This window comes from Lepisma saccharinum, chromosome 14, assembly GCF_977018435.1.
Source record: "Lepisma saccharinum chromosome 14, izLepSacc3.1, whole genome shotgun sequence".
Classification (NCBI taxonomy): domain Eukaryota; kingdom Metazoa; phylum Arthropoda; class Insecta; order Zygentoma; family Lepismatidae; genus Lepisma; species Lepisma saccharinum.
In genome coordinates, this window is record NC_139242.1 from 17,964,170 (window position 1) to 17,986,933 (window position 22,764).

General features: G+C 38.1%; 1 protein-coding gene across 1 annotated transcript; it reads right to left on the reverse strand.

Moving 5' to 3' along the window:
* Positions 1-6,702: 6,702 nt before the first annotated feature.
* LOC145998438 (uncharacterized) lies at positions 6,703-21,860 on the reverse strand. The gene is made up of 4 exons (XM_083134847.1): positions 21,783-21,860; positions 19,818-19,905; positions 10,809-11,029; positions 6,703-7,977 (listed from the first exon to the last, which is right to left on the reverse strand). The coding sequence occupies exons 2-4, from the start codon at positions 19,831-19,833 to the stop codon at positions 6,766-6,768; spliced, it is 1,449 nt and encodes a 482-aa protein (XP_082990973.1). The 5' UTR covers positions 19,834-19,905; positions 21,783-21,860; the 3' UTR covers positions 6,703-6,765.
* Positions 21,861-22,764: the final 904 nt, after the last annotated feature.

Below are 22,764 nucleotides of genomic sequence, written 5' to 3' on the forward strand. Positions count from 1 at the left end.
TACAATGCATTTTATCCCTTGAAGGGCCTTGGCTTACCTACCGAAAAGACAATGTAGAAGTTAGCCTACATGACCTGAGATTTCGCAGTATCGATTGATTGATTGAGTTGGTGTTTTAAGTCCACTTTATGCACAGTAAGGCTAATCGGGACTGGGCCTACAGTTTAAAGTGGGTTCGAAGTATCGAGTAAATCTCGTGTGAAAGTCTCAGCAACATTCTTCTTTCTCTATTTCGCCATGATTGGCGGAGGAAGGCTCTTATCTTTAAAGTTAAACGCGACAATTGGAGTCGTGATATTTCAGTACCTGGAGGAAACTCTCGGGGGTAATGACCGGCAGTGGTGTGGTGCTGATCACATCATCCTCGGCCGAGATCATGAAAGTGTAGGGCCATAACTCCACACCCCCTGTACGGCTTCATGGCGTGGTGCAATGCGCAAGGGAGCACTTCCTTATTTTTTTTCCCGTACCTATAACAGTAGTGCAATTGTACAGAAAAGAACTTTTTACTTGATGATTGATGCACGATGCGAATTTGTACAGTGTAGTATATTCATGCATCACGATATACACACAGGCTTAGACCTTTTTTTTTAGGCTCAAAGAAGAGCATTTATTCATCTATTGTGTTCTTGTTTGGTGAAGGGTAGACTGACAGCCCGCCCGCCTCTGGTGTGTCTGCAAATTGTCTTCGTAGGAGGATGCTTTATGAAAATATTCTTAACTGGGGGAATAGCGTCCCCCCACTTTGTGCACCGTGTCGTGTCCCAATTATCCTTTCTGTGCATAAAGTGGACTTAAGAAAACTCAACAACCACCACCTTGAAATTTGATATGGTTCCTCCTGTAGAGTAGACTTATAGCGCAGAACAATGTCATTTGGTCCAGCAGTGTGCGAATTAACGAGGGGGATGCCGGGGATTGCCCCTCCACAAAACATTTTATTCCCGGCAATTGAAAATTATTTTTATCCCTGCTAGGGATGTTTTTATCCCCCTCAAATAAAATGGAATTGATCGCACACAGTATACGATTTCTTAACTGTTAAAAACACAACTGAAAAATTATTCGTGTCCATTAATTGTCAAGTCATCAAATAGTTCCATGCCGGAAAGTATGCAGCCTTGTGGATTCATGGAGGACCATTCTGAAACTGACCAACCTCAACGAATATGTATTCAAGTATTCACCAAAAACTTGCATTTAGTTAAATGGACATTAAGTTTGAACCTGGCAATGGAAATGTAGATACGTTTTCGGTGTTACTAGTTAGATAGGTCTTTTGTGTACGAGTTAAGGGTTTTCTTTCTTAGAAGGTTTCTAAATTACGTCATAAATGTATTAAGTAAGATTTAATAACCTAGGTTAGAACCAAAATTCAAGGTACTTAGAACCGCAGGGCAATAGCTTAATTTACTGACTGGTAACATATATACAAATTTGCACACACAAAAAACACATTTCCCAAAATAAAATCACAAGTACGTCACTGCGTCAGCAGAGAGGGGGCACTTGCCCTCCCGAGATATCTGGGGGAAAAATCATGTAATTCGAACGATGAAATTGTGATATTTTATTACAAAGAATATTGTTTTCCTATGATTTACAGGCTGCCAGTTATAGCAATTAACTGTCATGTCCAACAAAATAACGAGTAGAGAACGTTTTCACAAGAGGCAGAATCATGTTGACTGCCGTAACTAGAGGGGTGCAGGACGGAAATAAATTGGTAGAAATTTCCCGACGCGTTCTAAATCTCTAATTGTACATACTATCTCTGGCTAAATTTTACAATACCGGATAATTCCTCGATTTGGTTCATATTTCAGATACTCAATAATTTAGGGCTCCTAATCACGAATCTGCACTTATTATTTGGAGGTCACGTGTGGAATTTTGAAAAAAATGGGATCCGTGATAGCAACCGATAATGAACAATTGCTCATTATGAAACTAATTTTTTTTTACGGTGCCCCACAAACCGTTCACGCATAGCCCCAAAAACCATTCACGCATATCCCCACAAACCATTCACGGTAAGGTTAGGTTAGGTTAGGCAAACAAAATCTTCCGGTAAATAATTAGCAATCGTACATTGTCGGTTGCGATCACAGACCCCCTTTTTTTACGAAATTCTACACGTGACCGCCAAATATTAACTGCAGATTCGTGATTAGGAGCCCTAAATTATTGAGTATGCGAAATATGAACGAAATCGGAGAATTATCCGGTATTGTAAAATTGCTCCCTATTTCCTCTTCAAGTGATTGTTTTTGCACTTCTGGAATAAAAACTGTTAATTTCAAGAAATTTCAGACACTTATAGTGCAGAAAATATCTATTAGCCTCTTTTAAAAAAGATCTTTTGGGAATTCTCGGCTGTTCGGGATTACGAAAAGTCGGGATCTGACCTCGATAATTCACACCCTGTCAGTTTCAATTATTACTTTTTTTTACAGTAGGCCTACCCTTCGGTATGTAAAAACATGGATCAGAGGTACCATGAAAGACAGTAGATTAAGTGCTATCTGTTTGATAACTGTGTTTTGTGAGAAAGTTAAAAAGACAAAGAACTGTTCATCAACAAAGTAATAAATGTTTGTGGATAGGAATCAAGCGAATCAAGTTTCATCTAGATAGCAGAATGGAATCTTACAGCGGCATAGTATTTGAAATTCAATTAGAATTTTATGATTTATAATAATAATATAGCAATAATAATATATTAACAACAAAACAACAAGAATAGAAGTTTCTATGTCTGAAGGACAAGATATGAAAATTACTATGCCTCTCCCGAGAATAAATCCTGCTGGAGGCCTTCAAGTGGGCATCCCCCCAATGCGAAAAGTTTAATTCGCACAGTGTGGTCCAGTACATAACATCTCTGTTATAGGAATGTTCCGTACCACTTGTGGCATGCAGTCCACTGCCCCATGATCGAAGAAATGCAAACAAATATCTTATCTAACCAAAACAACAATTGAGATTTTGTTGTTTAGCGTGCAACGTGTGGGCTCTGCATAGTACACTTCTAGAAGAAGTGGACAATTTACAGGACATCCATCTCTCTCTCTCTCTCTCTCTCTCTCTCTCTCTCTCTCTCTCTCTCTCTCTCTCTCTCTCTCTCTCTCTCTCTCTCTCTCTCTCTCTCTCGCTCTCTTGTGTGTGTGTGTGCAGTGGGATCCATGAGTGTTACCGTGCAAATTGTCCATCACCATGTCCCTGCACTTTATTTCACCCAATAAGAGCTTCAAGAATTAAAAGAAAACTCTAAACAAACTGTTGACAACTCCTGCACCAGCATAAATAAAAACCTATCGCTTTAAAACACATAGGATGTAAGAGAAAAATTAATGAAAATAGTCATGGACAATTTGCACGGTAATACTCATGGATCCCACTGTACAAATATACTGTGAGATAGTTTAATGAATGAAGTATGTTTTCAATGTATCAATTTTATTAGTCTAAGTCTAATTCACTACAAAAAATACTGATGACAATTATGTGGGGATTTGAAATTACACATAACCAACAAACTACACAAATTTGTTTCATGAATAGGGAACGAATTTTAATGTGCAGCACCTTTCCAAAAAGATAGTCATACCAATCGTTTAATTCTGATTTGATTTGCTTTATTTTACTTCGCTTTTCTGCCACTTTTGGCTAATTTGCGAAGATGGGAATGATGAATGGACACTCACAAATATCCATGCCCAGGCCAGGATTCGAACCCGGGACACCTGGCGTCGTAGCGCGATATGCTAACCACTCCGCCACAGGGACCGGCACCAATAGTTTGAGATATGTATGTTAGGACATGAACACACTTCGTTGCACCTTTTCGTGAGATTAGTACATTTATACCCTTTCTACCCTCTCTTTGATGCTTCAGTACCTTTTTCTTCCTTTTCATTCATGTTTTGTTAAAAAAATTGGACAGAAAAATACATGATTTTCACTCTTCTTGAACAGCTACATAAAATCCTATAGTCTCATTTTGTAGAGCAGAACGAGAGCTATGAAGTGGTTGGCAGGCTATAATATAAATTACATTATACAATATTTACCATACATTTATTTATTTGCTACAGTGTTGAATAAAGAATGTAACTGATTTGGACCTGAATAAAGGCATTTTATCAGCACCTTTTCAAAAACATTTTCAGAACTTTTTTTTCCCTCTCCCGACCATAATTTTGCACCTTAAAGTCCTTTTAGTATTCATGAATATTGCTGCAACGTGGACGCTCAAAGTTCTACCACATATAAGGGTACTATCATATGGTATTATAAAGCCGGTTTAGACAAAAGCATTTCCATTAACATTCTTGCTAGCATAAATGCTACGTAAATGCTTCCAAAAATCTTATAAAACATAGTACTTTACACGAAAGCATTTCATGGTACATTTCCGTTAGCTGTTGCAATTACAATGTATAATACATACAGCACGAAAGTCACGTCGAGTTACACCGTCTATGGCGAGATGAGTGCACGGTGTTTACAATTGAAAAAGCTAAGATATTCTTCCATACGTGTACAGTAAACGTTGTAAAGTATGTATTTTATCAGCGCCATTCTTCTCTACCTAAAACCATTTAATACGAAGCGATATTCCTCTCGGTTGAATAGTTATCGTCGTTTAAAAGTGTGAAGTGATACGTTGTTTGCATCTCACACGACCGCCATTACATTTGCACTCGTGACCATGAGGTCGCTTCTGATTGGTTATGCTACGAAAAAAAATGCTGCGGAAATAGGACCGGTTCTATCCTTGAGAAATGCCATGAAATATGCCATGGCATCTGAAATGCCATAAGATTTTTCACTTTACATGGTAGCATTTTGGTCATGGCATAAATGTTAAGAAAAATGCTAAGGGAAATGCTTTCGTCTAAAGCGGACTTAAATTCAAGAAATAGACAAGACAGAGGATTGGGCTGGAGTCGCAGCAAATTAGGTTCCTTTGTGATAAGTTCCCAATACCCTTATCTGTGGTTCTACCTCAGGGTGCGAAATCCTGGGGGGACGGGAGAATTTCCCCCCCCCACCAACAATCTTGCCCTCAAAAATCCCACCACCACAAATTTCCGGGGGGAGAGTTTTCTTACAACAAACAAAAGATAAGCAATTACTTTTAATTTAAAATATACTGTACTAAGAAAAATATCGAAAACATACACAAATTAGTGTAGTTGTGAGTGTTCAATGCTTTTTCTCTCTCAAGAGATCATTAAGAAATCTACATCAATACGCACAATAAAAGTAAAACAAGAATTAGACTATGAAGTCTAATTGATTTATATTAACATAAAGCAAACACTAAATAAAAACTTAAACATAATAAAAACACTTCAACTATTTCATAATTTATTAACATCTTTAACCAATTAGTAAAGGAAGTAGTTTGCTACTTGATAATATCTGATATATATAAAAGTAACAATTTTTGTGTAATTAATAATAATAATAATACATTTTTAACTTAGTAATTTATTTTTACTTTTAATACCATTATAAATAGGTATGTATATCGTATAATTTATATGTATGTTTGTGGGGGAGGGGGTTTGTAGATTAAGATTTTTCTCCCCTCCCCCACCAGTCCTAAATGATTTCGCACCCTGTTCTACCTTGAAAATCACAACCTTGTTGAATCGATTTTGGGGTGAAAGTATCAAATATTACCAGAAAGATAACGCTACTACCATTGTCTGAATTTATCGGACGGGAAAATCTCACACATGTTACATCGTAAATGACTTGTAATGTTTGAAAAAATCATCATTATGTCAATTAAAACAGACCTTTCCACGTTATGCACTCTTAACTGTCGTTTTCACATCAGAAAGTTTGATTTAGCCAAAAACAAATTTTGAGCCATCCAAGCTGGAAATCCCTATTGGTTCCAAATAAAATTTCAATTAGTTCTAATTGGTTTCAACTGGAATTAATTGGATTCAATTGTATGCCCAATAAAGGAATCTGAATGAATTGGGTTCAGTCTGAATCTCAACTAAATCCAATTGGAAATGCAGGACAATTTCCAATTGGTGAATTGTATCCAATTGTAAGTTTGTAGATATTGGATCCAATTGTTTTCAATTGTAAAATGAATTGGAAATTTTATTACTGTTTACATTGTAAAAATTCTAGTGTTTTCAACTATCTTTTACTGTGAACCCAATTGTAGGACTAATGTACAGCTACTGTACTTCAACAGTAGGGCTACTGTATTGGAAAAACATTGTTTGCCAGAATATGTGCCAGAATAAAGTTCAAATGTGATAACTGATGATATTAGCCAAGTTTAATTTCTTCTACAAATATATAAACTACCAATTCAATTGAACGAAGTTCCTGATACTTGAAGACATTGGAAATAATAAATTAGCCAAATACCATTTAAATCATTATTTAATAATTACACAAATGATAAAAATGTACAAAAATGTGGGAGTTTTTTCGATTTAAATTTTCAATTGTTAAAAGGTGAGCATTTCTACCCTGTGAAAAACCTTAAAGATGCGCTGCTCTGGTCTTCAGAACTCTTCAATGTGAGAAAAGAGTAGTTATCCCAAATGAAGTACATAAAATAATTATTTCTTTCATGAAATAATTAATTTACAGAAACAATTTCCTCAGAAAGCCAAAATGTTAATAATAAGCAATGCTGTAATTAAGAATTTTATTTGCAACTCATTGATAATGAAATCCATCTCTTTATAACAACATTTATACTATGACTGTTTCTCATTATGAATTAATTATAAGTACAAAAGTATTTTGTTCTGGATTATTGCTTTCTTCTGGTGGAAGTAAAATACCATGTTCAATATGATCTTTCATTTCTGTCTGTTGTTCCTGAGTAGTAATCACATTTGTAGTTTCTTTCGTATTCTGCGGCAAATTACATTCATTTTCCTCAGATATTTCATTCTTTAATTCTAAGCTATTGTTTACTGGGACAAACCACTGAACGTTATTCGGACATCCTTCCATATCTTTGAGACTGCATAAAATGAATTTCTTTTCATTTTCTTGGGTTTGAATAGGGATTAGTTTGTATATGTCTTGGTCTTGACTTTCAAGAATTTCAGTTTCTTTAAAACCTTGTTTCGTGTTGTAATAAGTGCTGTGTGGAACATCAACTGAGCTCAATTTAGTTTTACGCTTTGAAGCTTTCTTTTCTCGTGTTTTTGAATGTTTTGTGCGTGTTGATTTTGTCTTCGCAGCAGTGTTACCAGATCCAGTTTTCAAATCAACTTCTTTTTCTTTGTTTCGCTTCTTTTTACAATCTTGATTTTTCAGTTTCTGTTTTCTGTCATTCTTCTTCCCTTCTATTTCATTGCATTTAACAAGCATCTTTCTCAACTCGTCTTCTTGTTTTTGCTTCTCTTGTACCTTTAACTCTTCAACTGTCAAACTTTTGCCAAGTTTTGAAGAAAGTTCTTTCAGATACTCCTCGGTAAGCTTCTTTCCCTTCTCGATCCAATCAGGGTCGACTTTCAACATCCCACTCAATTCCTTTTCGGCTTTTATCTTACGAAAGGAGTAATCCGGTTTCTGGTGAAAAACTTTAATATGGTGAGTTAGACTCCCTCGTGTCTTAGAAGAGTATGGGCACAGAAAACATTTGTAAGGTTTATCTTTAGAGTGAGTGATTTCGTGTCTGTTTAAATGGCGCCTTGTTTTAAAACGCTTCTTACACGTAGAACACTCAAATTGCGGAGCGTTATGCACGTTTCTTATGTGAGCCGAGAGCTTGCCAAACACTACAAAAGTTTTTTTGCAGTGGTCACACGTGTAAGGGCGATCTCCAGTGTGGGTACGCATATGTTCCATGAAAGCAGCTTTTTGTTTCGCGCTTGAACCGCAAACTGGACAAACATAGTTGTTGTATGCTCCACGATGCCTCATCGCTATGTGAACTTTCAGATTGTGGGTTCTGTTTGTAGAGAAACCACACTGAAAAATTAAAATAGAAAGTTTATAATATGTGTGCAGTTAAATTAGGAACAATCAAATAATTTCATTAATTTCATAGAAAAAAATGCCTGGATTTATTGCTTAAGTTGTGTTACACATGAAAGTACAGTATTGTGCAATCATTTTGATTTTGATCAAAGTGACCTCTCATAACATAACAGGCTTTTGGTCTAAACATCTGCAATACAGGGTGGCTATAAAGTCTTTCCCCCGTTACAAAAAAATATTTAAAAAAAATTTAACAGCTACATAAATAATTACTGTTATTTTAAGTTAATGTTATCATGATTTCTTTTGTTTTAGGTACGAGTTGAGTTAATTTAGGAGGCGCTGCAATCGCTGAAACTGAAAATGGTGATTTCATTACAGGAAAAGGCACAGTGTGTCTTATCGTACCATGAGACCAAATCGTCGATTACTGTGCAGCGAAATTTTACAAGGGAATATGGACGACCACCAAATAATCACAAAAGCATCACTGAATGGTATGCCAAATTTAAGGAACCGGAAATGTGGAATCCCGTCGCGAAAGGGGCGAGCATCCGTCAGTAAAGTAAATGTCTGGTGTGGCTTTATGCAAGACCGAGTAATTGGTCCTTATTTTTTTTTCAGAGAAGACAATTACAGCCATCATTTACCTGGACATGATGGAACTTTTTGTTTCACCTGAAGTGAATGACTTGCAATCCACAATGGTTTTTCAACAGGATTGTGCACCACCACACTGGGGATTAATGGTTCGAAATTTCTTGGATGAGACGTTTCCTTACAGGTGGATTGGGCGCGAAGGTCCAACCCCCTAGCTTACCGCGATCGCCGGACATAACGCCTATGGATTTTTTTCTGTGAGGTTATGTGAAGAACAGAGTGTATGCAAAACCTGTACCTGACTTGAACACACTCAGAAGAAGGGTAACTGAATCTGTTGTTGGTGTCACCCAAGAAATTTTGGACAATGATGCATGGTGAGCAATCGAATAACGATTAGATGTTGTGCGGGCAACAAACGGTGCCCATGCGAAAGTGCTTTGACATTGTCAAAATAAAAAGTTAATGAGTTTCTCTTTTGTTTGCAGCAAACAATACGACGGTACCTGTAATAGTTTATTTGAAATACATTTTTGTAATGAGGGAAATACTTTATGGCCACCCTGTATAATAAATTTGATTTTAAGGTTATTTTGTTTTCAAATATAGAGCAAAATATATACTGATGTGTTTTTAGATGCGTTTATTTTCTTTACACTAAACTGTTTTCCGAGTTTCGAACGTGGGAGCAGTTCATGGAATAAACCACAAGTATAACAAAAATAACCCGTGACGAAACAGCCCATGTAGGCCAGGACCTACCGACCGACCGCGCTCCCACATGCCTCAAGAAGTGAGTGATCATCCAACCAGTAAGGGGTGACGTGTGGTCAGCACGACGAACCCCCAGTAGGTTTACTATGACCGGGTTACGCTACTCATTCGTAGGTCCTCAATTTCCTCACGATGGTGGGTGACCACCGATCGCATGCACAGGCCAAAATCTCAGGAGAAAAGTTGTTACGTTCCCCCAGGAGACTAGAACCCGCGCGCTTCCCTTAGCGCGAGCGCAAAGCCTGACGCCTTAGACAGCACGGTCACCAAATTCTATTTTTGGAGCTCAGAATTTTCAAGATTCACTGTTCGGAAAGTTAGAACAAACCATAAGTATAAGAATAAAAATGAAACTTAGGCTAAAATCTGCTTCGCTCTGCCCATTCGATCAACCTCCCCCCTCTTATCTGCAGCTATACACGGCCTTGCTCCACATATTCAGGGGATAGAGTACAAGAATGAGATTATTTTTGCCACCCTTACGTCTCTGCCACCAAAAGCATTGGTAATAACACTGTTTGAGTGACCACTTCAATTCTAGAGAATGTCCCAACTGGAAGAAATCAGACTCATCGCAATCTTGTTGCTATAAGATGTTGACAACATGCAAAAATCATTCATTGTGTACTCTCAGAAGTGCTCCAGGAAGCAGCCTGATACTTGGCCTATGCTCTATCCCTGTAATCTCTGGAGCAAGGCCGCGCATAACGGTAGAGAAAAGGAGAAAGCGAGTGGGCGAAGCGGTACGTGTTGCTGAAGAGGCTGGTAACTGCAGTCGCTATTTCCCCTCCAAGAAATCCCGTTCCCTCGCACTCATTCATTGGTCGAGCCCTTTCGAGTCTTGATTTCGCTCGATTGCTCCAGAGATTGTCGAGACAGAGTATAGGTGAAGGTCGTGACATCATGTGCAAGATCCAGGAACTATTTTTCACCCACTTGCTAATCCTTTGCCACATTTGACACACGCATAACTCTGGTTATGAATTCGTTGTTTTAAGTGCAATGCAGAGATAGGCTAATCGGTACGGTACCTACAGTTTAAAGTGAGATCCAAACCACTTGCACAATGTGTCTCCACCGGGTATCGAACCTAAGGCCCCTTGATTACAAGTCGACGACATTACCACTGTGCCATCAGGGAGGCTGCCTTTTTTCTGGGTTATGCAGAATGAAGGGTAGGACAGTTTACTTTCTCTTGGCAGTCAAAGCTTACAATTAAGAGGGCATAGTGCGGAGACAAAAGTGGCACAAAGTGAGGGGGCAAGTGCCCCACACTCCCCAATCGCCGTCATTTCTAACATACCTAACCTAACAACAAAGGCATTTCCGCGCTGACGGCAGAAGGAGAGGTTGCTAGATGCTTGTGCGATATTAAGTGAGACCGTGGGAAATTAGAATTTTGGAAAAGAACATACAGTTCCATCATATACAAAATTGGAAATCCTTACCTCTTCACACATGAAGTAATGTTTTCTTTGATGAGATCTCTTCACGTGATAGTTGACATCAGATTCAAGGGCGAATCGTGATCCGCAATGTTCGCAAATATGGTTCTTTTCCCCTGTGTGAGTTGCTATGTGACGTATTTGATCACTTTTAGCATAGGCCTTATAATCACAATAGTTGCAAGGAAAATCTCTTTGGCCACGATGGTACTTCATGTGGATCTCTACAAAATAAATCAAAGTATCAGTTCAAAAAAACTAAAGTGTACACATTAAAAAATAAATGGCATAAACAAGGAAAGGTTTGCTGTGGCTGCAGGCAATCGATATAGGAGGATAAATAAATAACAAAATATGTTTTGGAGGGAACATTAAATGCAATTAATGGAAAATTATTTTTCACTGGACTCAATTTGATAATAGTTATATTCTTACAGCAAAAAATATTAAAATAAATTATTACTGTTCTGTATTGCTACAAAGAAGTATATAACATTATTTAACCTAATCTTTGGACTGGGCACACACCTGATTCTGTTGTTAACATAGCTACAGAGATCCCTCAACATCCCCCTAAAAATTTTCACAAAAGCTCAATTTTTTGCAATGTTGCCCCCCCCCCTCCCTAAATATGAACTTACACTGGCCGTCCTCTCTCCAGATAGAAATTCTGGATAAACAAGCTACACTTTCCCCAACATACCAGAGAATTAACAAGTCAGGATAGTAAAGATGGTAACAAATTTGACACCACACAGGAATGAAGAATGCCTCTAAGGAATATTTCACACCGAAGAAACAAGCGTCACGTCCTGGTTAGGAAGGAGCCAGTCAACAGCAACGTTTCACTCTAGGGTGCTGCAGTGAGAGGATTAACTCGAGCGCCAAATAGTTCGCATGGACGACGCTAGATAGCGTACGGAATCGAGAGCTTCTTCGTTCGCGCGGATGAAGTATATGGATTAGGGATGGCCAAACGGATCCTGATCCGTTTGGATCCGGATCCGAAAATTCCGGATCCGGGTCCGAAATATCGGATCTGGATCCTGATCCGATAGTTCCGGATCTCGATCCAGGATCCGATAGTTCCGGATCTCGATCCAGGATCCGATAGTTCCGGATCTCGATCCGGATCCGATAATTCCGGATCTCGATGCGGATCCGAAAATCTGGATCCGGATCCGATAGTTTCGTATCTCAATCCCATTATAATATTACCACACCTTAAAAGGTATTATGATCTTCGATTACAAAGAAATTTTTCTTTTGTTAGTCCTACAAGATTTTTTTTCAACTGTTGTTCCTAAAATAATTTGCTACTCATCGGCTAACACACTGGTGAACAAAAATAATCTTACTTGTTTAACATAAAATATCATAGGTGATTTTGTAAATTCCATTGAAACGAATATGTATTCATTCGAATGTATTGGAAATGGAAACACACATAAATGTGAGACATTCCATTCCAGGATGAAACCTTTAACACATTTAACAAGATAGAAATGTTATACAAAAATTATACAATTGTTCTACAGTTACAGTTTTAAAAATTAAAATAATACATTATAGGGATGTACCGAAGCCGATTACCGATGTTCGAATATCGGCCGAAATTGACACATCGGCTTCGGCATCGGCATCGGCAAAAGTCCGATATTTAAACCGGTACCGATTATACTAGAGTTTTACCTTGAAATAAGTTTTATATTTTAATTTTGTAAGATTTATTGAAAATTAGGTTAAATTGAGTTAAATCCGAGACTGTGCTTATAATGTTCACATAAAAAACAGAAAACCAACTAAAGTACACTACCGGTGATGAACGTATTCACAAACACATACCGACTTGCTTCCGACAGCTTCTGTGTACAGTTCTTCTTTCCATTTTATTATGATTAATGTGTTTTAGGTTGGACAATCAGCAAATGCTAAGCCAAATTATATTTGCACCAACAACTAAAATATATTTATCATTTTTTGAATGATATAATCTAATTTTAACATACATTGCAACAGCACGCACGCCGTAAGACGAAAAAGGTTAATACACAGGTTATAAAATGAAGTATGAACCTGTGTATGTAACCAGTGTTACTAACTCGAGTCAAGTTGTCATTCGTGCCAGATAAAGTGTAATATCGGCCCTCTTCTTGGTGTGTGCGGGATCCCGAAAAGTTGAGATCGGGAAAAAAATTTCCCTTCCGATCTCGACTTGGGGAAATGGCTTCCTGACTTTTCGGGATCCCGAGCAGTCGGAAAATACCGAAAGGTCTTTTACAAATTCGTGAATTCTCGACATATTCGGCATTGAAAATGTCTGGAACTTATCGGAAGTTGTTTGTTTTTAATTATTCCAGATATGCAAAAATAATCACTTAAGGTGAAAATGACGTGTAGAATTCGAGATTTCCCGAGGTTCACAAAATTTCGTACATTTTCCCACTTAGTCAGGAAATTGCGAATTTTTCTCGTCCCGACCAAAAAATAAATTGTCCGGCACGCCCCTACTCCCCTACTATTCTCACACGCTTCATGTGATCCCTAATCAGCATTCAGTTGTGTGATTCCGAAAAATCTGTTCAGGGACTTCGGGAAATAATTTCCCAACATTTCCCGAAGTGTCAGAAATTGTCCAATAATCGAATTAAAAGGGGCTAATTCTCGATGCTTTCTTCACTTTGACTATCGGATGTGAGGGATAGAAATGTTTTGATCGGAATGGCACTAGGACTTTTTTTTTAATCCTGACGTTTGGGATGGGAAAAATTTACAAGTTCCTGGCCAAGTTAGGATATTTTCAGTTCGAGAAATGTTCAATTTTTCCCAACACTAGAAGTGCTGCAAAAACTCATGTTTTTAAAGTTGAATCTTACAGAATTGAACTTCCATTACTAAGAACAGGAAGTCCTTTGACTAATAAGAACTGCTTTTGTACTAATGCTAAATCTCTGAAAATACATATGTATGTGTATAATGTGCAAATATAAGTGTTTAAAGGAAATTTATTTTTGTCATTCTCAAAATAACATTCCATTTTCGTTAAATAGTCTTATGTATCGGAATCGGTTAAATATCGGAATCGGTATCGGTTCCAAAAATAATCGGCGAGTACATCGGCATCGGCAAATTTTCAGCTTCGTCACATCCCTAATACATTATAATACCGCGTGAGGCACCTAAAAGTACCACCTGAAATAGCGAAGAAACCAGAAACAGTAGCGATGTGAGGTTTGCGGGAAACAATAATATCAAATGGGGCTCGTAAATCGGAGGTATGGGGTGGGTCGAAAAATATCGACAAATGGGGCATCTGGAGCAAAGTCGTATTTTTTAAATGGAACGATATACAATAACATGCATAATATAAAAGAGCACACGCAGAGAAACACAACGCCGTTGGTCTCATGCATCTACTGCACATAGGAACGAAGATATGGCCATGTGAAAATATGTAAACAAACTAACAAGTGGCCCACTTGACCGTCAGTACCACGGCATGTAAGACTTCTCAGGTGCCTGACAGAACTGCCTTTACGCAGAGCAAGTTTTGATAGCAGGTCCACGAGATCGTGTTAATTCATAGCAAGCAGTCGTAGTGGTAAGAGCGAAGATTATGGTGTTCACAAGCATAGAAAAAGCGGACATGATCCTGATTTATGGGGAATGCCGAAAGAATGCCTCAGAAGCCTACCGTGTGTACGCAGAGAGATATCCGGACAGACGACAGCCATCTCGACGTCTGTTTGGTAAGTTATTTATTAAATTAAGAGACACCGGAAGTGTAACACCACGAGCACGTGTGCGGAACAAGCCAACTACAGGTGAGGCAGGTGCAACAAATGTTCTCGCCGCTGTTGCTGTGAATCCGCACATTGCCAGGGATGCTGGGATGAGTCAGCGAAGTGTATTGCGCATTCTGCACACACACAAGTTTCACCCATATCATATCTCCCTCCATCAGGAACTTCACGGGAATGATTTTGTGGACCGTGTTCGGTTTTGCACATGGATGTTACGACACGACACACCCGATTTGTCATGTATCCTCTTCACTGACGAGGCAACTTTTACCAATCATGGAAATGTCAACCTAAGGAACATGCACTATTGGTCGGTGACAAATCCACATTGGCTTCGCCAAGTGGAACGCCAGCGCCCATGGAGTGTGAACGTGTGGTGTGGTATAGTGGGTGAACATCTCATTGGCCCTTTTTTATACAAGGGACACTGAATGCTGACCGATACATACAGTTTTTACAACATGAACTGCCTGTACTATTGGAGAACATACCACTTCAGACAAGGAGGGAAATGTGGTACCAACATGACGGGTGCCCAGCTCACAGTGCAAGACGCGCTACAGCATGTATGGAAAATACATTTCCAAATCGTTGGATTGGACGTAGAGGGCCTGTCAAATGGCCGGCTCGTTCCCCAGATTTGGAACCGTTAGACTTTTTCCTGTGGGGAAAGCTGAAGGACATTGTCTACCGGGATGTGCCAACAACTCCAGAGGATATGCAACACCGCATTACTGCGGCCTGTAGGGACATTCCCTACGAGATGCTACATTCTGTGCAACGATCTTTGCGTGGGCGCCTCGTTGCCTGTATCGCAGCTGACGGCCGCCACTTTGAACACACACTTTGACAGGTTTTCGCTTCTTACGCAGTGGTTCTTCGACATACTGTCATGGTCATTTTCATTATGCTGTAACACTGTCAAATACATGGTGCTGACTTTGTCTACTGTATTTTTTCTTCCTTTAACACGTTCTGTCTTCATCTTGTCCAATGGCTTCCGACATCTCATACTTGTACATGCCGTGGTACTGACGGTCATGTGGGCCACTTGTTAGTTTGTTTACATATTTTCACATGGCCATATCTTCGTTCCTATGTGCAGTAGATGCATGAGACCAACGGCGTTGTGTTTCTCTGCGTGTGCTCTTTTATATTATGCATGTTATTGTATATCGTTCCATTTAAAAAAAATACGACTTTGCTCCAGATGCCCCATTTGTCGATATTTTTCGACCCACCCCCATACCTCCGATTTACGAGCCCCATTTGATATTATTGTTTCCCGCAAACCTCACATCGCTACTGTTTCTGGTTTCTTCGCTATTTCAGGTGGTACTTTTAGGTGCCTCACGCGGTATGTGAGTGTGTGTGTGTGTGTATGTATGTATGTATGTATGTATGTATGTATGTATGTATGTATATTTTATATATTTATATATTATATATATGTGTATGTGTATGTGTGTGTGTGTGTGTGTGTGTGTATTAGCAGGTAACAATATGTTATAAACACATTCTTACTTTCCAAAGAAGCGCTCATGTGGGATGGCCAAACGGATCCGGATCCGAAAAATTTTTGGATCCGGTTCTGGCCATCCCTAATATGGATCGTGAGGTGAGAGACGCAATCAAATTGAAACGTAAGTGAACATAGTCATCATCTAGTTAAAATGTAGCTTAGTCTATCTTACCAATACAGTGATACATATGAAAAGAAAATAGATGATTGTGACTGAAACTACCAAGGTGGATCTACGATTGTTGTCACATTAAAATGATATCAAGGATAATATATAGGAGGATAAGAAACTCCCATAAGCCATGGCGAACGCGGAGGACATAGAAATTGCTATACGACATTTCCGTTGGAGACAGAAGTGCCTAGTGCCATCTAACCGCTTGGACGAAAACTAACAGCCCTAAAATGATGGAGAATTAATGGGATCTGCCCTGTCAAGGTTGCCATTAGTCCATGATGAGAGGCTAACTCATAAAACGATCGTATAAATTCAAGCGATGTACATTATAAAGTATATTTGTATTACATTTTATGTAACACTGCGTTACGTCGTGCATATTCAAGCACTTGAAACTTGTAATAAAGCTGTTGTAAAGATTTTAGACTTCCATGGAAGTTTCACTATTCTCAAAGTTGGTTATTGACTAACCTGTGGCAACGCACCGTGGATCAAGAACTGAGTTTTTGTTATAAGTACATTTCGATTTAGTGTGGCTATATTTTACTTTCTGAACCAAAATTTAGGTGGAGAATTTTAAAGCTTCTGTGAATTCCCTTATGCTATTCCTGGAATGTTTAGGAATTCAGTGGTGATTGGTTTTGTGATTAAGCCTTGTGCTGTGAAAGATTTGTTTTATGTCTTATGTCAAGCATAGTATAGAATAGATTAGGAATTGTGTATTCGTGTTTAACATAGACATCTCATTACAAACTTTTACGTTCATCGTTGACTGAGCATCGTGTAAGATACTCTTTTACCTTCTGCAGGGAGTCCATAAAGTATACCATCCTCTAATAAGTCTCAAAGCACGCAGGTTGAGTTTGATCGCTCTAAGCAAAGGTAGAACCTCTACATTTTTTATATGTGTGTGTGTAATTTAAATTCGTGTAGAATGAAATTTAAGTTTAGTTGGAAAATAAATCTTTCTTGTGTCCTACAATTGAGTTTTTGCTGCATACGTGAATAGCAGTGGCGTCTCGTCCCTTGGGGCTTCTGGCGCTTAGCCCCTAAAGAAAAACGGACGTATTGACGTAATTATCAATCACCTTAACGCATAACTATCACACAGTCTTAAAAGGCGATTTTTACCCACGTAAATTCGTCGTCTGCTGCAATGGATACGACAGAGCTCCTAGCGGCATTGATGTCAATTATCGATGTACGGGGCACGTCGCAAAGGAAGGCGTGGCCTACACCCACCTACGCTACAGTGAAGGTCACATGCTAGCAGAGAGAGAAGGGGAGAGTCCAATGGATTTGAGTGCTGATTTGGGGCTAGTTCCTTCGCGTCGCGTTCGATCTCGCGTGTTGTACTGTAGTGTTGTGGTGGCTTTCGTTCGCTATGTTTGAGTGAGTTTGGCAGAGTTGATGTTCGAACACAAATTGATGAAGGACATAAGCTGTCAATTACAAGACACAATGAATTTGTCCGGAAAAATAGGCATATATTAAATAGAATTATCGATTGCTTAAAATTCTGTGGTCGACATGAACTTGCTCTACGAGGATATAATGAAAGAGAACAATCTTTAAACAGAGGCATCTTCCCAGATTTATTATCCCTTCATAGAAGAGGGAAAACTAAAGAGGGAACTTCGTGTTCTTTATTGTAGTGAAGAGTTGAAAAACATAAGCTTTATCAGTAGATTGCATTCATTTTTTATTTAAAATTATTTAGAGGGTACCTTTTCAGAAACAGTAAAAATGACAAACATAGTTTTAATAACTCAAGTGGCAACAGCTGAATCTGAACGATGTTTCAGCACATTGAAGCGTATTAAAACCTGCTTAAGAAATGCAATGGGACAAGACAGACCAAATGCCTTGGCACTTGCATACAATAGAGATAGAATACATTTCAAACATAGAGGGCTTCAACGAAAAAGTAATAACAAAATTTGCTGAGCAGAAGAACAGGAGTCAACGTTCGTAGAAAGGTATGTTTCACAACAATACCTGTTTCTTTTGTAATCATGTGAATTGTCATTATATTTTAAATTCTTTATAAAATAAGCCCCGGCCAAATTTGAGGCCACGAGACGCCGCTGGTGAATAGTTATTACTTTTAAGGAAAACCTAGACATATTTACAACATTTTGGAACAGTAAATGGTAAAAGTTCGGTATATCGGAGACACATTAAAATCGGATATTTTGTGTTTCGCATGGTTCGTACTTACCTACTGTGTATTGCGGAACATAGTTCAAGCTGCCATTATGCTCTTAACACGAAAACAAACACAAGTTTTATTTTTTTTATTCCTTTCTTTGCTTCCGTGACACACAATATGGCGGGCACATTTTGACTCACGTTGTGGGAATGCAGTGTTTCGAACCTTCTTCACCGAAAAATGCCTACTATGGGGTTCGTCACGTGTGCAAATTGTACATTATGCACGGGTTGCTGACGGATAGCCCCACGAACCGTTATGCACTGTAGCTGACGGATAGCCCCACGAACCATTTCCGATAAGGTTAGGTTAGGCAAGCATAGTGAAAAAAAGGGAGGTTGGAAACACTGACAGGTGATTACGTCATCAAACATACGCAGAATGCAGTTCACGTAGGCGAAGCAAATGAAAGCAATCACAATTGTGCGTCGGTGAGATATTTCTCTTGAAAAATACCTGATTTCGCGGTCAAATATATTCCACGATGAAAGAAAACACCTCGACAAACATTGGAAACCTTGTAGAAACTCATTTCCGTAAGTAGTTTCTTCTGTAAATTTGAAGAAATGTGTCTCCGATATACAGAACTTTTACCCAGTAAATTATTTTTAATGGCAGATATGATTTGAATGATTTGGTGTTTTAAGTCCACTTTATGCACAGTAAGGCTAATCGGGACTGGACCTACAGTTTAAAGTGGTTACTCAAGAGAATCCCATAGCAGTGCTTGAAGTGGAAATGTCCATCTGGGAGAATTTTGCTAGCTGGGGAGGGGATGCCATCCGCCACAACCCCCTTCATTCTGAGCACTGTCCGTAAGCCAATTAAGATAATTAATCATTGATGAAAAGGCCACATTCTATGCCGTGATTGCAAGGTGGTGAATGCTCCACTAATGCTAATAAAAATATAAAAATAATACATCTTTTGAACTTCTAAAAAAAGGCTTCTTCGGTGGTGTTAGCTGAATAAGGAAGTCACCCACAAACGCGCCTAGGGTTTCTCTTTGGACGAAACTATAGTTATGGTTTCACAACCATAATTTGTTTTGTTATATTTCTTTATGTAACACACTTACTTCTTCAGATCTCTTTTTTTTCTCTCAGAGCCAGAAATATAGGAATAATAACCCCTACTCTTTAGGTTCATTATTGCTATTTCATAACTACTTTGGATAAAAGTAATGAAGGTGGTAAATCGAGAGGAAAAACTCCATACTCTGTATCTACTGAATTATTGAGTTCAATATAATTAACATTTGAAAAACAGTTTCAAAGTATATGAATAAATAACTTACTTAATTTGCACATCATAGGAAATATTTTTCCACACACTGAACATGGAAATGATTTCTTCTTCCTCGTACGCTTATTGGCACAGATAGCCTGCAAAAAAATCACAGTACAGAATTTTGTTACCTAAACCATTCCATTTAATTCCATTTAGGCCCATAGGTATCAACCAACAAGTAATTGTAGGTGTCATAGGTGCACTGATGGAGAGGTTATGGCGGTCAGAACTCACTCCCTTCGACTTAATCTTCTGAAGAAAATGGGTCATTATTACTGGCGTGCCAAAGAGGGGTTGGTGAGGGTCATAACCCCCTTTGGTTCCGTATTCCTAAAAAAAGAACGTCAAAAGCAAGAAAGAATAGCAAAACGAGGGCTGACTACGTAACCCCCCGTTTTTAATATGCTGGGCACGCCACTGGTCAGCATAATTATTTTCTCTCATTTTCCTTCCCATAATGGTATTGGAAATGCTTTTGTGGCCTGACCTTTCCCGTTACAAACTCTTTGGGAGCGTCCATGGCAGGTGCTTAACAAATTGAAGTTTCCTTTTATCTGCGTATAATACAATTTCCACTGTTTCTAGATATAAAATTATCCATTTTGTTATGTGTCCACATCAATATCGTTCACATTTGCTTGAAACGCAAATGGGAAATTCTATAATCAATGTATCTATTTTTTTCATTTTAAAATATTTATTTATAATTTCAGTGTGGACTTAAAATGGTGGCCATATTATGGTTATGTCGCAAGCGGTGGATCTCTTCAGATTTTTGTTTACCACTTAGTTTTGGAAGTACACCGGATATCTTGTGACTTTTGACACACCATGTACTTTAATTTAGATCAACTATAATCAGAATTTCCTAAGCCAACAGCCATAATTTGAAGCCCCAATATCTTGAAAAATATTAAACTTTACTGCATGTAGCACAGGGCTCGAAATGGACCGAAACGGCATTCCCATTTGTGAATATCTGTAACCTACCGTTTTATTTATTTATTTAGACATTTCACTACAATTTCCTTTTCAGTGTAAACAGACTTGACTGTGCTTCTTAATATATCATTGTGTTGCGTACGTCTTGCTGTAAGTGGGAACTTGGAGTCTACGTTTATTTAGCGAGTGCAAAAATATTTCTCCGAATTTTATTCAAATCTATAAGAAGTTGGAAAAGATGTAGTCTCATTTATTTTGGACGCGAGTGGTGGGGATAAAACTATCTGACACCTCCTCGATGGTGAGTGAAGGAACAAAATTCTCCTACCCCTCCGGATCCGATGTCCCTGTCTACTAATCAGGGGCGGATCCATGGGGAGGGATATAGGGGCGATCGCTCCTCCCAACTGCCAGGTTTATGAATATATTATCATGCCTAATATTTCTGAAGACACAAATGTTCATTCACCAACTTTAACAGGCACGAGAATATTCTTTTTAAAGTTTGAATTAAGTCCACTTCATGCTCATGATAAGCTACCTGACTGGAACTGGACCTACAAGTTAAATTTGGAAACATTGTCCAACATACCTCCAAAGGTGATCAAACCCGAGAACCCCTGATAATAGGTTTTGTTTCCTTTGTTTGTTTGTTTTACTACTTATCTGATTGTTCAGTTTACCGTATCAATTGGAGGAATTATAATAACCATCTATTCCAGCCCTGTACTCCTATTTTTGCAACACAATACTCTGATTTCTAGACCATGGAAGTCAGCTTGGTTCCAGTTCACAGTACCATAAAGGTGCAAGTATAATTTAAAATTGATTCTCGATCAGGGAGGTACCCAACTATAACTTCTGAATTCGCCGCTGCTTATGATCCAAATAAGAACTCAAAATCCTTAGAGGTGAGTTAAGCATTATCGTTCATGCACAAAATACGGCATTCTAATATCGATTAAACTTTAATTCTTGGTCTCACATTTAATATGTCGGCATTAATTAGGATAAAAGGCAGTGTACATACTTGTGGAATAGAATACCCAGGATTGCATTCCTTAAAATTGGTATGGTTTGGTAATTGAGAAATATGTGCTAAGATGGAATTTATTGCGTACATAAAAACAAAATTGTTTACACTTGTCAAGCTGTTTTCGCCCAAGTGAAACACACACAAACTTGAAAATATAAGGGAATGCTGATGATGGCTACTCAGATATCAACTTTCTTTAGTATCTAGTAGAAATTTAAAATGTATCCTATTATCCTTACCTCTTCAGGAATGTGTTTCATTTCCTCCATATTTCCCGATATTCAAAATTACTTCATGAAAATACTGATGCCTTAATAACTTTCACGTTAGAATAATTTTAATATTAATTCACTTACATTCACATTATTATTAGAGCAGTTCAAGGTTATTAGAAGTATCAGTCAAATCTCTTATTTCTAGGTAGATACAATATTGGGTTATTTGTGCACATTTCACTAACGACATCTAGGCAGATTAACCTGAAACTCAAACCTTAAACGAGATATATTTCTGCAATATAGCGTTCAACTTTTATTCGAGCAGGTTCAATTTAATATGCATGATCATCAGAATGAATAGGGGAGGGAATGTTGATTGTGTCGCAAGAGACGAATACTGTGTATAATTTCATTTGCGAGTACATGATTTGCGTCAGTCAAATATTACATGCGTGTAATTTTTTTAACGTGATCTGTTTATAACGACAGAGATGTCATCTTAACAATGATATTTTCTCAGTTTCTGTAATTTTCTTGTTCCTATTTTAGCAATTCCATGAGCAGCTAAATGAGCTGTTTACATACAACTCTTGATAAAATGTAGTCAAATCCTAATTTGAAATTGTATCAGTTTGGCTGTATCTGACTGGGGTTTCTGTATCACGAAAACTCAATCAGTTTTTTTTTTTTAAAGTAGAAAGCAAATTACAATTTTATAAAAGTTTGACGATAGTAAAACAGAAACTTAGAAGTTAACT

What these genes read in the sequence shown, in the direction of transcription:
- LOC145998438 (XM_083134847.1), bottom strand. An exon ending in ATTACTTCATGTGTGAAGAG is followed by an intron (nt 7,978 to 10,808) that starts GTAAGGATTTCC and finishes TTAATTTTTCAG; the next exon opens with TGTGGTTTCTCTACAAACAG.